General features: G+C 41.3%; 1 protein-coding gene across 1 annotated transcript; it reads right to left on the reverse strand.

The window, feature by feature from the left end:
- Positions 1-19,231: 19,231 nt before the first annotated feature.
- LOC150068199 (olfactory receptor 7D4-like) lies at positions 19,232-20,173 on the reverse strand. Its single transcript, XM_090350610.1, has one exon. It carries the CDS (start codon positions 20,171-20,173, stop codon positions 19,232-19,234), a length of 942 nt encoding a protein of 313 aa, XP_090206736.1.
- Positions 20,174-23,769: the final 3,596 nt, after the last annotated feature.

The raw sequence follows: 23,769 nt of genomic DNA on the forward strand, positions 1-23,769 counted from the left end.
CAATCATTCATTATATGGCTTTTGTTTCAATATCCTGGAGGTCATTTCAATTAGCTTCACATTATATGGCCTTATGTATCAAGATTTTGCTCTATTGCAGATCTCTGCTAGTAGAGCCCAAGGTTTCTACTGATTATGACGAATGAGGGAAACCATTGAGCCTAAGTTCCTTTGAGTCTGGCTTACTTCACTTAATATGACTTTTTCTAAGTCTTTCCATTTCCTAACAAATGGGGTGATGTCATTCTTTCTGAAAGCAGCATAGAATTCCATTGTGTACAAATACCACAACTTGGTGATCAACTCATCAACTGAGGGACATCTAGGTTTGTTCCATATCTTTGCTATGGTGAATAGTGGGGCAATGAACATTGTTGTGCTAGTGGATTTAGTATGCCCTTGTTTCTGAATGGTTGGGTAAATGCCAAGTAGTGGAATTGCTGGGTCAAAGGGGAGTTCTATGTTTAGCCTTTTGAGGCACTGCCACACTGCTTTCCATAGTGGTTGAACGAGTTTGAACTCCCACCAACAGTGTAGTAGTGATCCCTCCTGGCCACATCCCCTCCAGCATCTGTTGTTATTCGTTTTCCTGATCCTGGCCATTCTAACTGGAGTGAGGTGGAACCTTAGAGTTGTTTTGATTTGCATTTCTTTTATGACCAGAGATGTTGAGCATTTCTTCATGTGTCTATAGGCCATTTTTATTTCTTTTTTTTCTCTTTAAACTTCTTTTTATTTATTTTTTTAGTGTAATTAGTAAAAGGGTTACATGATATTTACCAGATAGAAGGTGCATTAATTCACATACATTGATACCCTTTCACATGTCTTGGTACCCGTTTCCCTCCCCCCCACACTCCCCACCCGTCTTGGTTTTCCCCCCTTCCCTATCAAATTTCAAATATCCAAATACAAATAAATTCAATATATCAGATAACAAAGTTGTATACTATACCAATATGAGATAACCAAGGGACAGCAAAGGAGATGAGAGACAACATAGTACATTAAGGACAACAATCATTCATTATATGGCTTTTGTTTCACTATCCTGGAGGTCCTTTCAATTAGCTTCACATTATATGTCCTTATGTATCAAGATTTTGCTCTATTGCAAATCTCTGCTAGTAGAGCCCAAGGTTTCTACTGATTTTGACAAATGAAGGAAACCATTGAGCCTAAGTTCCTTTGAGTCTGGCTTACTTCACTTAATATGATTTTTTCGAAGTCTTTCCATTTCCCAACAAATGGGGCGATGTCATTCTTTCTGACAGCAGCATAGAATTCCATTGTGTACAAATACCACAACTTTTTGATCCACTCATCAACTGAGGGACATCTAGGTTGGTTCCATATGTTTGCTATGGTGAATAGTGCTGCAATGAACATTGTTGTGCTAGTGGGTTTAGTATGTCCTTGTTTCTGGGTGGTTGGGTAAATGCCAAGTAGTGGAATTGTGGGTCATAGGGGAGTTCTATGTTTAGCCTTTTGAGGCACTGCCACACTGCTTTCCATAGTGGTTGAACGAGTTTGCACTCCCACCAACAGTGTAGTAGTGATCCCTCCTGGCCACATCCCCTCCAGCATCTGTTGTCATTCGTTTTCCTGATCCTGGCCATTCTAACTGGAGTGAGGTGGAATCTTAGAGTTGTTTTGATTTGCATTTCTTTTATGACCAGAGATGGTGAGCATTTCTTCATGTGTCTATAGGCCATTTTTGTTTCTTCTTCAGAGTAGACTCCTTAAGTCTTTGGCCCATTTTTTAATGGGATGGTTGTTACTTTGGAGGTTAGTTTTGGAGTGATTCAATTTTTTGAGTTGTTGATATATTTTAGATATGAGGCCTTTGTCCATTGTTTGGTTGGTGAAGATCTTCTCCCACTCTGTAGGCTTCCTGATTAGTTTACTAGCTATGTCCTTTGCCATACAAAAGCTCTGCAGTTTAATGCAGTGCCACTTATCCAGCCTTTCTCTGATTTGTTGTGATTCTTGGTCCTTATTAAGAAAGTTTCGACCTGTGCCAAGGAGGCCTAGTGTATCTCCTATTCCTTTCTGTAGAGTTTTCAGGGTGTCAGCTTTTACCTCCAGGTCTTTGATCCATTTGGAGTTAATTCTAGTGCAAGGTGACAAAGAAGGATCCAGCTTTAGTTTTCTGCAGGTGCTTAACCAGTTCTGCCAGCACAACTTGTTGAAGAGGCTGTCTTTCTTCCATTCTATTTTTTTGGCTCCCTTGTTGAAGATTAGGTGGCCATAGGTCTGTGGTTTAATATCTGGGTCCTCAGTTCTATTCCATTGGTCTTCAGGCCTGTTCCTGTGCCAGTACCAAGCTGTTTTGAGAATTATAGCTCTGTAATAGAGTCTAAAGTTTGGAATTGAAATTCCTCCAGCGCTGTTCTTTCTGCTAAGAAGTGTTTTTGCTATACGGAGTCTTTTATTATTCCATATGAAATATTGTTATTTTTGGTCCTTATTAAGAAAGTTTCGACCTGTGCCAAGGAGGCCTAGTGTATCTCCTCTTCCTTCCTGTAAAGTTGTCAGTGTGTCAGCTTTTACCTCCAGGTCTTTGATCCATTTGGAGTTAATTCTAGTGCAAGGTGACAATCTTATAACATCACTCATATTACAGGCATTCCTTATAATCCTCAGGGCCAGGGTATTGTGGAGTGAGCTAATGGATTACTAAAACATCAAATTGTTAAAATACAGAAGGGGGAGTTGTATTCTGCTACTACTGTGAATATACTTAATCATGCTTTATTTGTTTTAAATTTTTTGAATTTGGACTTAAATAATTTATCTGCTGCTCAGCGATTCAGGGATAAAAGAGAGCAGCGTGCTTTTGCCTTAGTAAAGTGGAAGGATCCCCTAACTGGTGCTTGGCACGGACCCGATCCTGTTCTAACCTGGGGTCGAGGGCATGTATGTGTTTTTTCACAAGGAGAAAATGATGCCCGCTGGCTGCCTGAACACTGCGTTTGGATTGTGGAGAGTGACAGTGGCCATCCAAGCAGCGACTCACTGGGCCTACACCCCCAACCCTCCAGTGGTGCATCCTGCGACGTGGGAAGGACCTGAGGTATTTGTGCATGTCAATTGGGACTGCTACTTATCCACTTGTTCAACACATTCATATGAGCTGTGTTTCTCCTCCTTTTACTATTATGTAGGGACCTTTTAACATATTCATTGACTCTACACAATTTAATATGTGACAATTGTTCTCTTACAAATTGTATACTATTGAGATAAAGGATTGTTCTTTTTAGTTTGTCTTTACCGTCCGTCTTCTTAATAACCTTTTTTGTAAAAGATGCCCAGGTGGATAGCAAAGGCCTCCAGAGGTAAGTAGAAGTCGGCCGACCCCCTATATGTCTGTGTTTTGTTTTATATTTTTATTTTTTTTTTAAAAAAAAAGGTGCACTGTGGGCCTAAAATAGAGGCCTGGGTGGTCAAGGGATGCCTTGACCCCCCCCTCCCCTTCTGAGTTTCTTGTCGATAGCAAGGCATACCTGAGAGTCCCACCAGCAAGACATGTCTAAATCTAAAAATAGCTGTTTGGTGAAAACATTCATCTGAGCTCATGTTTTTTGTGTGAAGTGTATCTGATTGAGTCCAATTTTCTTGTTATATGTCAATGTCTGATTATTTAAAAGTCTCCGCTTCTCTGTCTTGTTCGTGTTACATATTTTTCCTTGTCCAGTTTTGTCTTTAAAATTGGTACCAGTTCTAACTATGGATCCTTATGGTTTTTCTGTGTGTACTCAAGCACACATCCTTGTTATTTATTGGAACATTTCTGGGCCTAGTATGGCCGCTCCCCTCTGTCTGCAGTTGTAACAAGCCCTGGAAAAATAAATTCCAGCTAAGTTGCCTTGCAAAAAAGTTTTGTTTTGAACCTGATTCTCACCTGCAAGAGTAAAATTGGCAAAGCTCTCTTGACACAAACTTCCGGAAAATAAACGGCCGATATTAATTTGCGCGCTTTAAGATCTTTGAGTATGAATGTGTGTGAATGAGTGAGTGAATATGTTCAAGGTTAAATTATCAGCATGCTGTATAAAACAATGGATAAATTTATACTTAAACACAAAGGCAATTGGGTAAATCGAAGCTTAAAACTTCAACAAAAATATTAGGTTTGAATGTTTTACAATGTCTCAAAGAATTATTACATTGTGTTAAAGAGAAATTGGTAAAAAGTATTTTTATAAAGATCATGAAATCTGCATTAAAAAATCTAGTTTTGTAATACATAGAGCTGTTTACATTGTAAACATTGTATCCTGTTTAACCCAGAGGTATTAGGGAATTTGGGATTTATTACCTTTAGTTAAAGTTTGGAGACATGTATAAGAGATTTAAATGTAAAATTGTTCATTAATGTCAAAAACTTTGCCTATCTGTCTTTTCTTACAGACTGACACTGGAAGTCTGATGATAACTTTTGGTGCACTGATGTTTGTAATTCTTGCATTAGGGAAAAACTGTTATTTGAGTTTTAAATTGTTGATGGAGTTCTAGGCAGTAATAATCTAAACTGCAGAATAAAACAAAAAGCCTCTTCTAAAGGCAAAGGGAGTGACCTGGGCCCTAGGGGCCCTGGAGGCAAAGAGAATTCCTTTAGCCTTAAAAGTTTTTCAAATGCAAATAAAGACCAAAGTCTTAAGAGTTTAAGTTAGAAAGGGTAAAAATTTTAAAGAAAATTAGAAATGGTTTCTGAACAAAATTTAAAAGTAAAGTTGTCCTAAAGTTTTGTTTCAAAAAAAAAGAAACAAGGAAAATTAGGACTATCAAAATGGTTGCTTAATTGCTATTTCAGCTTACTCTTGTAAGTTACTTTATAGCAATCTCCAGCAGGCCCATGGAGAAGGACAGCAGATCCTCATTCAGATGTAAGTTTGGCCCTCACCAAGTTCCAGGTAAGATCATGCTTAGAGACTATTTCTGAGTTGACCACCTTGTTGCTTCTAATTGGAGTAAAGTGGCCTTTTGAGGACTCATTGATCTGAAAGCCGCAGCTTTGAGCCTGCCTGGGCAAAGCAAAGTCCCTGTGAGACTGTGGTGTCTAATCTGCCAGCAGGATGCTGGCACAGAGTTGCTTTGGAGCTCGAAGTGGCAGAGTGCTAGCTCTGGGCTGAAAAGCTGGGGGGAAGCACTCAAGCACCAAGCTCGGGACTCGCAGTGGCAGGGTGCTAGCCTTGAGCTGGAGAGCTGAGAGACAGCGCCCAGACCCTGAGTTCAAATACAGTAACCAACAAAGTGAAATGCCAATGGGATGTTTATCCCTGTGTGGAGAGACACTACTGGGACACGAAAGCCTCTGCTTGGATGGCAGAGATGGTGTCAGATCTTAGAGTCACTTGTGCTTGGCCATACAAATTAATCAGAGCCGGGAGGTCATAGAATAGTTTGTAAGCATGCCTTACTAATGCCCGTGCCTTTCATAACTGGGCAGGAACTTGTCAATCTTCTGTGATAGTGGGTAGTTTAAAGTCCTAATTGAGCGATTTTTTTTGACACCAGCCACAAATTCAGGAAAAGTTTGTGGATCTGGGGCTTGTGTCTCTATTAATCTGTTTAGATCTGACAACTGAAGCATTGTTAAGGTTGCAGAGATTTAGTTCCCCAGACAATCAAGAAAAAGCCTTTGCAAATGGGTGCTAAGTAAGTTACACTATTGTATCCAAAGATGGTTTGTGAAGTTGTTAAATATTAAATATGATCTCTAGTTTGGAGCAAATTATTGTTCCTGATATCTAATCCTTGCTACCCCTTGATAAAACAGGCAAGGCTTCTTAAGGTTCCTGGTCAAGCACAGAGACAATGCCCCTGAGTCAGCTTGAAGAAGTCACAGAAGCTGAATCTCCGCCCATCAATCCCCTTTAGATGAAGGAACCATAGTCATTTTTGGAAAATGAGACAGGATAAATTAGAGGTATAGGAAAGAGTAAAAATTGCTCTGTTTCTTTTAAAATAAAAACGGGGGATATGTTGGGAGCCAGAGTGGAATCAAACTGTACCTTGATTTGCATCAGACAATGGCTTTATTGTCTTATTGTTTTCTGGCCTTATTCTGTTTAAATGACCTGAGATTTACCATATGCATGTAACACCAGAAAGTTCCCTGGTTTCAAGAAGGGATATAAGCCTGTAGTTAACAATAAACAAAGCTGCAGTTTTTTTCCTGGGCTGCAGACCTCCCGGACCCAATGTGTTTGCCTCTCTTCTATTTTATCCAGTCCCTGCCTCCTATTTCAGGAACCTCAATTTGCTGCCGGTAGGCCCCGGCACTTATTAAGAAAGTTTCGACCTGTGCCAAGGAGGCCTAGTGTATCTCCTATTCCTTCTTGTAAAGTTTTCAGTGTGTCAGCTTTTACCTCGAGGGCTTTGATCCATTTGGAGTTAATTCTACTTCAGGGTGACAAAGAAGGATCCAACTTTAGTTTTCTGCAGGTGCTTAACCAGTTCTGCCAGCACAACATGTTGAAGAGGCTGTCTTTCTTCCATTCTATTTTTTTGGCTCCCTTGTCCAAGATTAGATGGCCATAGGTCTGCGGTTTAATATCTGGGTCCTCGGTTCTATTCCATTGGTCTTCAGGCCTGTTCTTGTGCGAGTACCAAGCTGTTTTGATAATTATAGCCCTGTAATAGAGTCTAAAGTTTGGAATTGAAATTCCTCCAGCGCTGTTCTTTCTGCTAAGAAGTGTTTTTGCTATACAGGGTCTTTTATTATTCCATATGAAATTTTGAATTGCCTCTGCTATTTCTTTAAAGAATGCCATTGGGATGTTGATGGGTATTGTGTTGAATTTGTAGATAGCCCTTGGCAAGATTGTCAATTTCACACCGTTGATTCCTCCAATCCAGGAACATGGGAGATTTCTCCATTTCCTTAGTTCTGCTTTAATTTCCCTTTTTAGGGTTTTAAAGTTTTCATCAAAAAGACCCTTTACATTTTTAGTTAAGCTAATTCCTAGGTACTTTATTTCCTTTGAGGCTATTGTGAAAGGAGTTGCTTTCCTGATTATTGCCTCGTTCCTCTCACTGTTGGTGTAAAGGAAGGCAGTTGACTTTTGAGGGTTAATTTTATAGCCTGCTACCCTTCCAAAGGTTTGAATCAGCTCAAGGAGCTTGGGAGTAGAGTCTATAGGATTCTTTAAATACAGAATCATGTAATCTGCAAAGAGGGATTGTTTTATTTCCTCTTTCCCTACTTGGATCCCCTTTATGCTTGCTCCCTGCCTTATTGCACTGGCTAGGAATTCTAGTACTATGTGAAAGAGGAGTGGAGAGAGTGGGCATCCTTGTCTCATTCCTGATTTTAGAGGGAATGGCTTTAGATTTTCACCATTAAGTGTAATACTTGCAGTGAGTTTCTCATACACAGCTTATATTGAGGAATGTTCCATCGATTCCTAGTTTCTCCAAAGCTTATAACATAAAGGGGTGTTGAATCTTGTCAAATGCCTTTTCCACATCTATTGATACAATCATGTAATTTTTTTCCTTGCTCCTGTTGATGTGTTGAATTATATTAATTGATTTGCATATGTTGAACCAGCTTTGCCTCCCAGTGATGAATCTTGTTTGATCATAGTGTATAATTTTTTTGATGAGTTGTTGTAGATGGTTGGACAGTATTTTGTTGAGAAGTTTTGCATTGATGTTCATCAAAGAAATAGGTCTATAATTCTCTTTCTTTGATGAATCTCTGTCTGGATTGGGATGAGGGTTATACTGGCTTCATAGAATGAGTTTGGTAAGGAACCTTCATTTTCAATTTCGTTGAAGAGCTTGAGGAGTATTGGTGTGAGCTCTGCTTTGAAGATCTTATTGAATTCAGCTGTGAATCCATCTGGCCCTGGGCTTTTCTTAGGTGGAAGTTCTCTAATTGTCATTTCTATTTCAGAGCTTGAAATAGGCCTGTGGTGTTGGGTTAGTTCTTGGATCAGTGTGGGTACGTTAATATGGGCTAGGAATTCATCCATTTTTTTTACATTTTCAAATTTGTTGCCGAAAAGGTTTGAGAAGTATTCCCTCATGATATTCTGGATCTTGGTAATTTCTGTTGTGATATTACCATTTTCCTTTGCGATTTTGTTTATTTTGGTAAGCTCTCTTCTTTATTCGGTAAGATTTGCTAGCTGTTTGTCATTTTTGTTAATTCTTTCAAAGAACCAACTCATTGTTTTGTTGATTTTTCTACACTTTTTTTGGATTCCAAATCATTTAATTCTCCTTTGATTTTGATAATTTGCTTTCTCCTAATGGGATTAGGGTTGGTTTGTTGCTCTTTTTCCCGGAGCTTAAGGTGAGACATTAACTTGTTGGTTTGTGATTTTCCAACTTGTTGTTGTAGGCACTCAGTGAAATAAATTTTCCTCTGAGCATTGCCTTTGCTGTGTCCCAAAAGAGTTGGTATTTTGTGTGCTCCTTATTGTTAAATTTCATAAACTGTTGGATTTCTATTCTCACCTCTTTGATGATCCATTGGTGATTCCACAATGTGTTGTTCAGTCTCCATGAGTTACAGGGTTTTCGTTGGTGGAGATGTGTGTTCAGTTCCAATTTGATGCCTTTGTGGTCAGAGAGCGTGCAGGGAATAATTTCAGTGTTTCTGAATCTGTCCAGGTTTTTTTTATTTCCTAAGATGTGGTCTATTTTGGAAAATGTTCCATGTGCTGCTGAGAAAAACGTATATTGTGTTGTTGCTGGTTGAAATATTTTCTAGATGTCTGTTAGATCTAGTTGGTCTATCTAGTTGTTCAGTTCTAAGGTTGCTCTGTTGAGTTTTTGCCTTGTTGATCTGTCCACAGGTGTGAGTTGTGTGTTAAAGTCACCAACAATCACTGTGTTTTGATCTATGTATGGTTTCAGTGAAAGTAAAGTTTGCTTGATGAAGTTCAGAGGGGATCGTTATGTCTTCCTGGAAGAAAGATCCCTTTCGTAGTATGTAGTAACCTTCTTTGTCTTTTCTTAATAATTTTAGTTTGAAGTCTATTTTATCTGATATGAGGATGGCAATTACAGCCTGTTTATGGGGGTTGTTAGCTTGATAAAGTTTATTCCAACCTCTCACTTTCAAAAGATGATTGTTTTTTTGGGTAAGATGTGTCTCTTGAAGACAGCAGAACGATGGATCTTGCTTTTTGATCCAACTAAACAGTCTATGCCATTTAATTGGAGAGTTAAGTCCATTGATATTGAGAGTTAGGATTGAGGGATATTTATTATGTTCCTACCACTTTAAAACGCTTTTATTAGGGCCTGTGTCTTGACAGTTCTTGTGGTCCTTAGATGGTACGCTGTTTAGGTGCCATTTCTTTCCCTATATTGCATTTATTTTGGTTTTCTATGTATAGAACATCTTTGAGAATTCTCTGTAGTGTTGGTTTTGTTGCTACATATTGTTGCAGCTTTTCCCTGGAATGGAATGTTTTTATTGTTCCCTCAGTTATGAATGAGAGCTTAGCTGGCTACAGTATTCTTGGTTGGTCGTTATTTGACTTCAGGGCATGACATATATGCTTCCAGTCACTTCTTGCTTGCATGGTCTCTGCTGAGAAATCTGGGGTTATTCTTATTGGTTTGCCTTTATAAGTGATTGATCGCTTTTCCCTGGCAGCCTTTAAGATCCTTTCTTTGGTTTCTATTGATCCAGTTAGGATTACGATGTGGCGTTGGTATGTTCTTTTCGGGTCAGGTCTGTTTGGGGTTCTAAAAGCTTCTTGTATCTGGATGAGCCAGCCCTTCTGGATATTTGGGAAATTCTCTGAGATGATTCCCTGAAGTATATTTCCAATACCATTGACCTCTTTCTCCAGACCCTCCTCAATACCAATTAGCCTTAAATTAGGCTTCCTAATTGTATCTTGGACCTCCTGAAGCACTCTCTCATATTTCCTAGATTTGGACTGACTCATTTTCTGTTCTTTCTCTATAACAACTAAATTATCTTCAGCCCCAGGAATTCTCTCCTCTGCATTGCCTAACCTGCTATCAAAGCTATCTACTTTTTTTATCTCCCTTGCTTCTAATTGCTCTTTTTTGATGCCTTGCATCTCTTCTTTTAGATCATGTATGGAATTCTTTAGCTCCTTGATTTCCATTTGAGTAGTTAGCTCAGTAGCTTTATTTTCTTTGGACATTTGCTGGAGTTCAGTCACCTTTTTATTTGTGGATTCTATGAATTCATCCATCTTTCTTTGAAAAACCTTTATTATGGCCTCTTTATGGCTTCTTCTTTTTCATTTATCACCATGTTTATGGTTTCTTCTTGTTTAGCTATGGCTTCCTCCCTTATCTCTTTCTTTATATTTTCACATTTTTCATTAATGATGTTTATCAATTTCATTTGTATAGCACTTGGAAGAGTCTCCTCTAGGTTTGCCAGTGACTGTTCCATTGTCTGTTTATATTGGGTGGGGGATGTTGTTTCTTGATTTGACATTTTTCTTGAGTTTCTTGTTCTGCCCATTTGAAAATGGGAGCAAGATTAATACTAAACACCATTATAGTTTTTCAGATATAACTAACCTAGACCTTTGTACCTGGCAGACACTAGATGTTCACAATTTTGATTGGTGTTATCAGTCTTTCTTTTTGTGCACTTAAAGACCAGTCTAATACAACCATTCATAAGTGACTTATACCCAAAACAATAAGCCTCTCAATCCAATCTCTATTGTCTTTAAGTACCTCTGAGCCTAGAGAATAATTAAACACCTACATATACAGTATTGCTCAACAGCCACCAAGTGTAGGTCCATGCATTATAAGGGTTGAAAGATGAACAGAGGACCAGAGATAGAAAAATAGAATGAGTGTGGTCAGGGGAAATACAAGAGGTTTAACGTAGGAGTGTAAAAATATTATAGTAATGTACAAAAAGTATACCCTAAATATAACTGACTTAAGTTGGTAAGTAGGTAGCGTATTTGAGTACAAAGTTTGGAAAGTTTTAGAACACAACTTATGTGTTGCTGCATGACTAGCTCTTAGCCCAACCAGTGGCCTCAAAGTGGACCATGGGATGGATCTGTGAGCTTCAGTCTGAGCGCACTGCACAGACATTTTCCTGTGCTGCTTCCAGCGGTGGCCCCAAGCCAAGGGTCTGGGGTTTGAGAGTTTCCAGGGGCTCTCTGTAGGACCAGCAGGATATTGCTCTGTTCCCAGGGGCAGGGCCCAGCTGAGGACATGGGCTTCAACGGCGGAGCCGTGCCTTTCTGATTCTCAGAAGGGGAGCTTGGCTGCTGGTTGGCCCTTCAGATCCCTGTTGTGTTTCCACTTCTTTGTCAGAGAGGTTGTGACTGTGGGGGGCCCCTTGGTGCTGTCTTGCTCAGGATTCCCAGCTGGAGAATGCACTACTCAAGAACTGAAGGGGGACAGATGCTGGCTCCTATTTTCCCTACACACCCTACCTGCTGTTGTAAGGTAGGGTCCCAGTGCCCTCTATTCTCCAGATCCAGTGGCCTGGGAGAGGAGCTTGGTGGACGAGTGGGAGCTGGGACAGCTCTGCCTCCCCTGGTGAGGTGATGAGTCTTAGGATCTGCCCGCCTGTCAGTCTCCTGTCAGAGGGCTGGGAGTTGAGCCCATTATGCGGGTAGGAGTTGGGACAGCTCCGCCTCCGTTGGTGGGGTGCTGGGTCTTATGTAGCCTGCCTGTCAATTTCCAGTCAATGGCCTGAGGGAGGGGGCTGTTGAGGGAAGGGACAGGATACTAAATTCCTTGCCCCCCTGCTCCTGCCAGTCTTTCTCGGGCGGGGTGGAGGGGCCGGAGTGAAGTTCTATTGCTTGGCACGAGCCCTGCTTTCCAGATATGTTTGGGGACCAGCTGTGTTACTCACACCTCTGTGTTCCGTCTGCGGGTGTTCCAAGGTTTTGGGGACTCTTTCACTCCCCTCAGGTCTCCTCCGCAGCCTGTGTTCCTTGTCTGGTTTCCGCTGCTTGCAGTTCTGGTTCCGCGTCTGGTTTCTGCTGCTTCAGCAGCTCACTGTCCCGGTCCTGTGTTGCTTTCTGCAGTGTTTGGGCTGGCCGGCCTGGAGGCCTCTGCTGCCACATTGCTTGGCTTGGAGCCGGTGAGGAGTGGTGGGGGAGGGGTCCTCGCATTCTGAATTCTTTGAGAAAGTTGGATGTGGGCTTTATCTGGATTCCTTTTCTGGTTTGAGTTCTTCTCCATTGCTTTTTGAGTTTGTTGTTATGGATTTCTTAAGATAATTGGCTCGTGGGACTCCCTGGTTTTCTCTTTTTGTGAGAGAGAGCTAGGCAGCGTCCCTATTGTCTCGGCGCCAGGGAAGATGGATTCTTATCAGTAGGAGTAGGAAAGGAAGGCACAGGCCTTCTAGGTTGAGACAAGCAATGAAATCAGCCCTGCTGTCCTTCCGTGGATGAATGGAGAACAGAGATGGACACATAATGGTACATTCTTCAGTCTTTAGGAAGAATGGATTCCATCCTGTGGAGGAAAATGACTGGAACTGTAGATCATGTCATCTGAAGCAAAATAACCCAGGTTCACAAAGACAAATGGTACGTGCATTCTCATCTTCACAGTTTAATTATCCATGTATCTATGTGTCTACTACTCAGCTACCTATCTTCTTACCTACATTCCAACCCTCCGCATGTTTATTATTTATGTATATATGTGTCTACCTATCATATACATACCAGGCTACTGTCTGCGATCTCAGTATCAATATAAGGGTCTACTGTTGTCTATGTATGTATGCTTGTGTGTATCTATTATCTATCTACTTTTGTGCATACCTGTCTCTCTCTCAATTAGTTATATATCTATCTACCTGTTTTCTATTACCTCCGGATGTATGTATGTGTGTAATAGACCATTTGTGTGTCTATCTGTCTGTCTGTTGGTCCATTATCTTCATAGGTAACTGCATCTTTGTTAGCATCTCCCTTTGTATTATCTATTATCTATATACCTATTATTTATCTACCATGAATGTAATTGTTTATGGGGAGAAGCCTGAGGGAGAGGAGGGAATGGTGGGATTGAGAAATACAGAATATATGTGAAGATGAAGATAAAATCCACTAAACCCTGTTGAAATCAGGAGCAGGAACTATGGGCCAAAGAAAGAGCTACAGAGAGATTTATTGTGATCAAAACACAAAATATGTCTGTGTGGAAATACCACAGCAACCCCCCCTTTTCCAGTTGGTATACATAGAAAACCATTCTGCGCACACTGAAGCCAGTATGCACGTGCAAAACTAAGTGAGGAAAGTTGGGTGCCAGTGGCTCACAGATGGCATTCTAGCTACTACGAGGCTGCAATTGAAGGATCAGGCAGGGAATCCATGAGATTCTCATTCCTAATTAATCACCAAAAAGCCACACGTGAGCTGCAGTTCACTTGGTATGGCTCAGTAGATCAGGGGCAGTGCTCAGGTGCACATTTCAAGTACTACGACTGGCACATATACATTACAGAGACACACAGAAACAGACACAGAACACACCCACGAAGGGGTATTCTTCCTTATTAATAATTTGTTGTTGGCTAGATTTTGTTATGGACACTACTGGGAAACGTACCATACATTTTGGTCAAATATGCCAGCGCTGGTGGCACTGGTGGTTCATCCATGTAATCATCATTGCTCAGGAGTCTGAGGCCTGACAATGGAAGTTCAAAGCCAGCCTGGGCAGGAAAGCTCTGGAGAGCCTTATTTCCAAAGAATGACAGAAGAACCTGGACGTGGAGGGCAGCTCAAGTAGTAGAGAGGTAGCCTTAAGCACAAGGAGCTGAGGAACAGTGCCAGAGTTAGAGTTGAAAGGCCAGGCCTAGAGACACACAGACACACAGACAGACAGACACAGACACATACCCAGACACAGACACACACAGACACACAGACGCACAGACACACAGACACATAGACACACAGACACACAAGTCCCTGGCCTGGAACCCAAAAGACAATACCTGGTGCACAATGGAGCTTTAGCGGGTGATTAATAAATACATAATCGATGTAGCAAAGCTTACAGATAATGCTGATTATTGGGAAAGAGTGAAGAAAAGCAAGAGACCTTCCAGAAAGGAACTTCATGAGAAAGGGGCTCTAGGTTGCAGCAAGGGACAGAAGGGAAGGAAACCAGAGTTCACAAAGCCTGAACTCCAAGTGTCTCAGAGTTCTGGGACCTCACTTGCAGATGTGAGCTCCTTTCTGGCCCTTCCCAACCACACTATTCCAGAGGATTGCCTGCTACACACCCCATTTTCTTTTTGTCTTGTTTTCCCTCTCTGGTCATAAATTTACATTTCCCCTGTCTTTACCGGGCTACCATAGCTCTGTATTTTGGTTATCACTGAAGATTTCTTATCTCCCCAACTCCTCCTTAGAAGATTGTCGGCTGGGGTTTTTATGGAGACTGAATTCAGAGAAGGGAGTCAGAAGCTGGTGTAGTTTCTTGCAACTCAATCGATGAATCTACTAAGATGTCCTCATGAAATGAATTGCCTTTCATGAAATAATTGCCGTTATGAAATGAAATGTCTTTCCAGTCTCCAAATCATTTTGTTCCCATGAGTTAAAGTGAAGATGACATCATGGATAAACAGATTTAGGTTAATTTCTTACATTATTGTGGGCTGTTACAGGGTGAGAGGAATTAATTTATTCCATGGGGAACATATTATTTTAGTTTTTTTCCTTTTGTTTTGATAGAATAAAATAAAAGGATATATTTATTTCAATAGGGACTAAACCCTGGAGCCATGTCAATTTGGCTTCTGCCTTGAAGAATCTTTGATCTGTACAGGAATTTTTTTTTTCATTTTTAAGTTACAGTTTCTTACGCTTTGAAATTATAGATAAAAATCCCACGTTTTATTTGGACAGCAGCACACTGAGACACTCAGCAACCTATAAAATTATATTTGTTACCTCATATATGTTACACTTAATATCCATTCAGAATATTATGAAAATAGCTCAGTGCCCTGTTCAGTGGATTAAATAAATGCATGATCATTTAATTATTATTCTTTAATGAATGTATCCTCCTGGTTAACTGGACATTTGTATTTTCTGTTCTTCATTTCTCTCATATCAGCCCCTAATTCCTTTTCTTCTGTTATTTTTCCCCTCTGCCCAATTGCTGGATTTTTATGAAGTCAGCTTAGAAAACACCACCGGGCATGGTGGCTCACTCATGTCATCCTAGCTACACAGGAACCTGAGATCTTGGGATCTTGGTTCAAAACCAGCCCAGGCACTAAAGTCTGTGAGTCTCTTATCTCCAATTAACCACCAGAAACCCAGAAGTGGGTCTGTGGATCAAGGAGTAGGGTTGTAATGTTGAGCTGAAGATCACAGGGACAGCACCCAGGCTCAGAGTTCAACTTGAAGAATGGACAAAAAAAACTAAAGAAAGAGAAAAAGGAAAAAAGAAAACAATCTCAGCTAGGTGCTGCTGGTTCAGGCCTGTAATTTGAAATACTTAGAAGGCTGAGATGTGAGGATTTAGAGTTAGAAGCTAGTGGGGCAGAAATTCTGTAGAGTCTTCTCTTCAATGACCACTAAAAAGGCAGAATGGTGCTGTGGCTCAGCAGAAGAGCAGAATCATTGAGCAAAAACAGTCATGGACAATGCCCAGGTTCTGAGGTCAAGCTCCAAGAACAACACATACACACACACACACACACACACACACACACACACACACACACACACACACACACGTACACACTCACAGGGAAGAAATGCACCCCCTAAATAAAAGCAGGAATATGTGATCAACTCCTGATCCTATTGAAAGATTGGTAGTGTGTGTGTGTGTGTGTGTGTGTGTGTGTGTGTGTGTGTGTGTGTGTGTGTGTATGTGTGTGTGTTGGTTCTAGGCCTGGAGTTCAGGGTTGGAGGATTCTCCCATAACTTTTGTGCTCAAGGTTGGTGCTCTATCACTTCTGCCACAACTCCACTTCTGTCTTATTCTTATTTAAGTGGAAATAAGGCCTGGGGACTTCCTGCTCAGGATGACTGGGAGCTTCCATCCTCAGATCCCAGCCTGTGAAGTAGCTGTGGGTTCAGGCTTGAGCCACCGGCACCAGAATTGATTTTTGGAGTTGCTTTAGTAGAGGTCACATCTTGTATGCATAGTGACATTCTGGGATTTGTTTTTCCAATTTGATGCACCTTTTTCATTCTCTTTCTGGATTGCTCTGCTGGGACACAATGCTGAGTGGTAGGGCAAATGCAGGCTCCATTGTAATCTAGATCTTAGAATCATCCAGGTTTTTCCATTCAGTACATTGTTTGTTGTTTCCTTACTAGAGAGAGATCACCTCTCTGTCTCTCTGTCTCTCTGTCTCTCTCTGTCTCTCTCCGTCTGTCTGTCCCTCTCTGTCTCTCTCTGTCTCAGTCTCTCTCTGTCTCTCTCTGTCTCTCTCTCTGTCTCTCTCTCTGTCCCTCTGTCTCTCTCTGTCTCTCTGTCTCTGTCTCTCTCTCTGTCTCTCTCTCTGTCTCTCTCTCTCTCTCTGTCTCTCTGTCTCTGTCTCTGTCTCTCTCTCTCTCTCTGTCTCTCTCTCTCTCTCTCTCTCTCTCTCTCTCTCTCTCTCTCTCTCTCTCTCTCTCTCTCTCTCTCTCTTTGTTGTGGGCCTTAAACTCTAGGCCTGGGTGCTATATCTGAGTTCTCAAGGCTAACACTCTCCTTGTCTGAGCCACAGCACCACTTTCAGTTTTCTGGTGGTTAATTGGATGTAAGAGTCTGATGAATTTTCATGTCCAGGCTGGGTTTGATCTGTGATCCTCAGATGTCTGGCTCCCGAGTAGCCAGGATTCAGGTGTGAGCACAGTTTGCCCAGTTTACATCCATCAGTTTTATGGTAGAAATAAGAGTGTCTCAGACTTTCCTGCCCAACCTGCCTTGGAAGATCCATCCTCAAATCTCAGCCTTTTAGACCTTAAGGTGAAATTACAACAGGAAACCACATGGAATGTAACTGGAGATATAGCCAAGACTAGTACTTTCTGGAAAGTTCTGTAGAATTTCATTAAATAGAAGGAAAAAATGACAAAAGGGATTTCATAGATCAAATCTTTATTCAGAGCACAGGAAAGGCTGATGAGAATGAGAGAAGAGTGTGGGGTATTCACTTACAAAGAACCCCAGTCCCAGGAGATAGAAGGAAAGCTTCTCAGATACTCAGCACTTAATATTAAGGGTCCACAATTAACTTGACTTCACAATGAGGAAAAAGATGGATAAAATAATGTTGATTTAATTATTTAGTCATGTATTTTATATGGTTTGCTGATGGGGCTTGATCTCTGGGCCTGGTTGCTGTTCTTGATCTCTTCAGTTCAAGGCTACTGCTCTACCCCTTGTGTCACAGCACGATTTCTGGATTTCTAGCTGGCTTTCCATTGTGATCCTCAAATTTCAGGCTCCTGAGTAGCTGGGATTATAGATGTGAGCCACTGGTCCCAGCCAAGACAATCTTTAAGAGAGCTAAAAATGGCCATAAAGAAATCCACGAATAAATATTCAACCTTTTCACTACATAGGACATGCAAATCAATAAAACACTGTTATTCGGTATAATGTAAATCATGAAGAAAATCTACAACAATTCTGGTGAGTTTGAGAAGAAACAGGCATCCTCAGAATTTTGTCTTTTGTCTAAGGATGTCACTTAGTACAACTCTCATGGAAACACATTCATATCTGAGTGGGAAAGAGAAATTAGTAAAGAAAAAAAGAATTGCCGTCAATCTTTTTTAAATATTTTTTATTGTAGTTACATTTGCAAGATAGAAGGTGCATTAATTCACATATATTCATATCCTTTCACATGTCTTGGTCCCCATTACCCATCCCTCCACCCAGACATCTTGGTTTACCCCTTTCCCTATTCAATTTCAAATAACCAAATACAAATAAATCCAATATATCAGATAACAAAGTGAGATACTGTAACAATATGAGATAACCAAGGGACAGCAAAAGAGATGAGAGATAACATAGTACATTAAGGACAACAATCATTCATTATATGGCTTTTGTTTCAATATCCTGGAGGTCTTCTCAATTAGCTTCATCCTATATGGCCTTATGTATCAAGGTTTTGCTCTATTGCAGATCTCTGCTACTAGAGCCCAAGGTTTCTACTGATTATGACAAATGAGGGAAACCACTGAGCCTGTGTTCCTTTGAGTCTGGTTTACTTCAATTAATATGATTTTTTTCTAAGACTTTTCATTTCCTAACAAATGGGGCAATGTCATTTTTTTTCTGACAGCAGCATAAAATTCCACTGTGTAAAAATCCCACAACTTGTTGATCCACTCATCAACTGAGGGACATCTAGGTTGGTTCCATATTTTTGCTATGGTGAATTATGCTCCAATGAACATTGTTGTGGTAGTGGGTTTAGTATGCCCTACTTTCTGATCGGTTGGTTAAGTGCGAAGTAGTGGAATTGCTGGGTCATAGGGGAGCTCTATGTTTAGCCTTTTGAGGCACTGCCATACTGCTTTCCATAGTGGTTGAACGAGTTTTCACTCCCACCAACAGTGTAGTAGGGATCCTTCCTGGCCACATCCCCTCCAGCATCTGTGGTTATTAGTTTTTATGATCCTGGCCATTCTAACTGGAGTGAGGTGGAATCTTAGAGTTGTTTTGACTTGCATTTCTTTTATGACCAGAGATGTTGAGCAGTTCTCCATTTTTGTTTCTTCTTCAGAGAAGACTCTCTTTAAGTCTTTGGCCCATTTTTTAATGGGATGGTTGTTACTTTGGAGATTAGTTTTGGAGTGACTCAATTTTTTGAGCTTTGCCCTCAATCTTAAAACAAAATGTCACACGTAAGGCCATAACTGCTGTTCTGAAAGTGTTGGGATTTTATTTGGAAGGATGAGAAGGAGGAGAAGAAGTAGTTTTGTGTTTGAGGAGGAATAATTAATATAGAAGAGGATAACTTACAGCAACCCAAATGGGAATATTAAGAAAAATCCACACTGAAAAGAGAAGTTGTTCTTCTGGTGGATAGCAAGTAAATTTCCTTGAAAGACAGATGTCCAAACATCGACAGACAAAGCCATAGGGGCTTTGGTGGTACACGTGAATAAGTACATCTTTTCTAGATGGAAGAGTCTATACATACATACACACTGAATCCTATAATGAAGGAAAAGGATCACTGATCTGATATTCAACCAATTTGTCCTCCCATTCCCAATGGAGTACTTTGTTCTGTGCTTCACAATCCATCAAGACAGGAGACCACTCTGCCTCCCAGTCTCTCCAATGCCCCCATCACGTCCTGGTTCCTCAGGCTGTAGATGAAGGGGTTCAGCATGGGAGTGACCACTGTGTACATCACCGAGGCCACCTTGCTTCTGTGGGCAGAGGAGGACACCGCAGAGCTGAGGTACACCCCAAGTCCTGTCCCGTAGAACAAGGAGACCACGCGGAGGTGAGAGCCACAGGTGGAGAACGCTTTGTGCTTGCTAGCCATGTTGGACAGCTTCATTAAAGAGGAGAGGATGTGATCGTAAGAGAAGAAAATTCCTAAGGCAAGAACCACACCGAAGAGCACAATAGCCAGGTACATCCAGATGTCATTGATGAGGGTGTCAGAGCTGGCCACCTGGAGAGCTAGTTCACAGAAGAAATGGGGGATGGTGGTTCCTGGGTAGAAGGTTAATTTCCTCAGCAGTAGAACATGGATTAGTGAGATGCAGAAAATGAGAAGCCAACACATGAGGACCAGGAGGCCACAGAAGTGAGGGTTCATGATAAATGGGTAATTCAGTGGGTGACAGATGGCCACAAAACAGTCATAAGCCATCACGGTCAATAGGAAATTATCCATTCCAACAAAAACCAGAAAGAAATACACCTGAGTGAGGCACTCTGGGTAGGAGATGTCTTTCCTCTGGGTCTGGATGTCCACCAGCATCTTGCGGACTGTGGTGGAGGTGAAGCAGATGTCTTCAAAGGACAGGTTGGAGAGGAAGAAGTACATGTGGGTGTGGAGGTGGAGGTCAGAGGTGACGGCCAGGATGATGAGCAGATTTCTGAGCACGCTGATCAGGTACATGGACAGGAAGACCCCAAAGAGCAGGGGCTGGAGTTGAGGGTCATCTGAGAGGCCCAGCAGGAGGAATGTTGATTCCCCTGTGTGGTTTTTTGCTGTCATAGTCTTGGCTGTTCTCCTTGGGGTAAGAAAGCAAAAGATCAGTGAACGCTCACATGGTTGTATTTGAAGTTAGTTGTAAGTAGTTGTAGTCAGGGCTTTCAATTCAACATAGGACTTGTGAGTACAGTGTCATCCCATCATGGTCTGTGACTCCCAGCCCCGCCCATCCCTCAGTTTACCCAGTTCTAGGTTCATGTTTGTACATTGAGTATTAGGATAGTCCATTCATCTGCCAATCTCTTCCCCTCACCTCCACAGTCAGAAATCGCTTTCAACTTGCAGGTATAATTGTGTTACTTCTTGTGGAGCTGGGGTGAATGTGAAGAGACATCAAAGGCCAACACCTGGGAGTCGTCCTACCATGTCTGCAGGCCATGGAGCGAGCATCTATCTCAGGTTGGGAGCATTTGTGGGGAAGATCTCAGTACATGGAGTTCAGCAACATCGCCTGGAGCCCAGGCAGCGTTCTTGGACTGAGCTGCTCTTAGCATGACACATCTGTTACCTGTGTGGATGGAATACAGCATGGCTGGTCTACATGGCTGTGGATGCCTCCTGACAGAGAATTCCTTCTAAAATATGAGCAATTGAAAAAAAGAATACCAGCCACATAGACCAAGTGAGACAGCAACATCATATCACAAATACAGAATACATTGAGGAAATGCCCTTTGGTTTATGCCTGTCATCCTAGCTGCTCAGGAGGCTGAGATCTGAGGTTCATGGTTCAATGCCAGCCTAGGCATGAAAGTCTGTGAGACTCTCAACTCCAATTTGAAGCACCAAAACGATAGAAGTGTTGGAGCTATGGCTTTAATGTTAGCCTTGACTAACAAGTCTCAGGGATACTGAGTTTAAGTCCCAGGACTGGCACACACACACACACACACACACACACAAACACACACACATACATACAATACACAACATATGTGTTTATGCTCTGGAGCAGAAACATAATATGTGGAAATCAGCAGAATTAATGGATCATACAATAATAAACTGGGTGAACTTGGTTCATATGCTCAATGCTCTATCTATCTATCTATCTATCTATCTATCATCTATCTGTCTATCTATCTATCTATCTATCTATCTATCTATCTATCTATCTATCTATCTATCTATGTTGAATATAAATGTTTATGGGGACAAGCCTGAGGGACAGGGAAGGAAGGGTGGGATTGAGTAATAGAGAATATGTGTGAAGATGAAGATAAAATCCACCAAACCCTGTTGAAATCAGGGGCAGAGATTATGGACCAAAGAAAGAGCTAGAGAGGGGTTTAGTGTGATCAAAACTCAATATATACCTGTATGGAAATACCACAGCAAAACCCCCTTTTCCAGTTGGTATACATAGAAAACCATTCTGTGCACACTGAAGCCAGTGTGCATGTGCAAAACTAGGTGAGGGAAGTTGGATGACAGTGGCTCACAGCTGGCATTTGAGATACTAAGAGTCTGCAATTGACGTATCAGTGTGTGAAGCCAGCTCAGGCAGGGAAATCCATGAGATTCTCATTCTTTTTTTTTGCCAGCCCTGGGCTTGTGCTCAGGGCCTGAGCACTGTCCTTGGACTTTCTCAAGTCTAGAGCTCTACCACTTGAGCCTCAGCACCACTTCCGGCTTTTTTGTATATATGTGGTCCCAAGGAATCGAACCCGGGTCTTTATGCATGCTAGCCAAGCACTTTAACCACTAGGCCAAACTCCAGGCCGAGATTCTCATCCTTGATTATTACCAAATAGCCACATGTGAGCTGTAGTTCATTTGGTATGGCTCAGAAATTCAGGGATAGTGCACAGACCCACAGTTCAAGACCCATGACTGGCACATGTACATGCAGGCACACAGACAGACAGACACACAGACAGACAGACAGATACACACACACACACACACACACACACACACACAGACAGGAATACTTCCTTATTAAAAATTCCGTTGTTGGCTAGATTTTGTTATGGACACTAACGTGAAACAAACCATACATTGTCAGTCAGATACACCAGCAAAATATTGGGGAGAATAAGAAAAAAAGTCCAATCAAGGCTGGCATTGGTGGTTCATCTCTGTAGTCATAGTTGCTCAGGAGTCTGAGATCTGACAATTACATTTCAAAGCCAGACTGGACATGAAAGTCTATGAGACCCCTATTTTCAAATAATGACAGAAAAAGCTGGAAGTGGAGCTGCTGTTCAAGTATTAGGATGCTAGCCTTGAGCAAATGGAGCTGAGGAATGGTGCCAGGGTTAGAGTTGAAGGGCCAGGCATAGACACACACACACACACACACACACACACACACACACACACACTCACGCATACACACACAAATACACACAAGTCCCTGGCCTGGAACCCAAAAGACAATACCTGGTATACAGTGGAGCCTTAACAGGTGATTAACAAATACGTAAGCGGATGTAGCAAAGCTACAGTTTACACTGATTATTGGGAAAGAGTGAAGAAAAGCAAGAGACCTTTCAGAAGGGAACTTCATGCGGAAGGGGCTCTAGGTTGCAGAAAGTGAGAGAAAGAAGGGAAGCCAGAGTTCACAAAGCCTGAACTCCAACTTCCTTGCCATTCTGGGACCTCAGCTGCAGATGTGAGCTCACTTCTGGCCCTTCTCATCCTCACTATTCCAGAGGATTGCCTGCTACTCACACCATTTTTTTCTCTTGTTGTCCATAAATTTACATTTCCCCTGTCTTTACCAGGCTATCATGCCTCTCTGTTTTGATTATCACTGAAGATTTCTTATCTCTCCAACTCCTCCTTAGAACTTTGTTGGCAGGGGATTTCACGGAGACTGAATTCAGAAAAGGCAGTCAGAAGCTTGTGCAGTTTCTTGCAACTCAAACGATGAATGTACTAAGATGTCCTCATCAAATGAATTGCCTTTCATGAAATAATTGTCTTTATGAAATGAAATGTCTTTCTAGTCTCCAAATCATTTTGTTCCCATGAGTTAAAGTGAAGATGACATCATGGATAAACAGATTTAGGTTAATTTCTTACATTAGTGTAGGCTGTTACAGGGGAGAGGAATTAATTTATTCCAAGGGGAACACAGTTCCTTTTGTTATTTTCTGTTGTTTTGAGAAGAAGATAACAATGAATTCTCAAAGGACCTATTAATTTCTATAGGAAAGAAATCTCTGGAGCCATGTCGATTTGGCATCTGCCTTGAAGAAACTTTGGACATGTAATAGATCACTTGATCTCTAAGGAAAAATATTCTTGATTTTTTTCATTATTAAAGTAGCTTATGCTTTGAAATTATAGATAAAAGTCCCATGTGTAATTTGGATAAAGGCACACAGCCACAACCAGCACACTATAAAATTGTATTTGTTACCTCATATATGTTACCCTTATTATCCATTCAGAATATCACAACAATAGCTCAGCGCCCTGATCAATGGATTAAATAAATGAATAATCATTTATTTATTAGTTAATGAATGTATCCTCCCTGGTTAACTGGACATTTGTATTTTCTGTTCTTCATTTCTCTCATATCAGCCCCTAATTCCTTTTCTTCTGTTATTGTTCCCCTCGGCCCAATTGCTGGATTTCTATGAAAT

The sequence above is a fragment of the Megascapheus bottae genome, chromosome 1 (genome assembly GCF_031878675.1).
Source record: "Megascapheus bottae isolate mThoBot1 chromosome 1, mThoBot2.hap1, whole genome shotgun sequence".
In the NCBI taxonomy this organism is placed as follows: Eukaryota; Metazoa; Chordata; class Mammalia; order Rodentia; family Geomyidae; genus Megascapheus; species Megascapheus bottae.

Excerpts from the sequence above, each read along its gene's own strand:
- LOC150068199 (XM_090350610.1), bottom strand. The coding sequence starts at position 20,173 with ATGACAGCAAAAAACCACACAGGGGAATCAACATTCCTCCTGCTGGGC.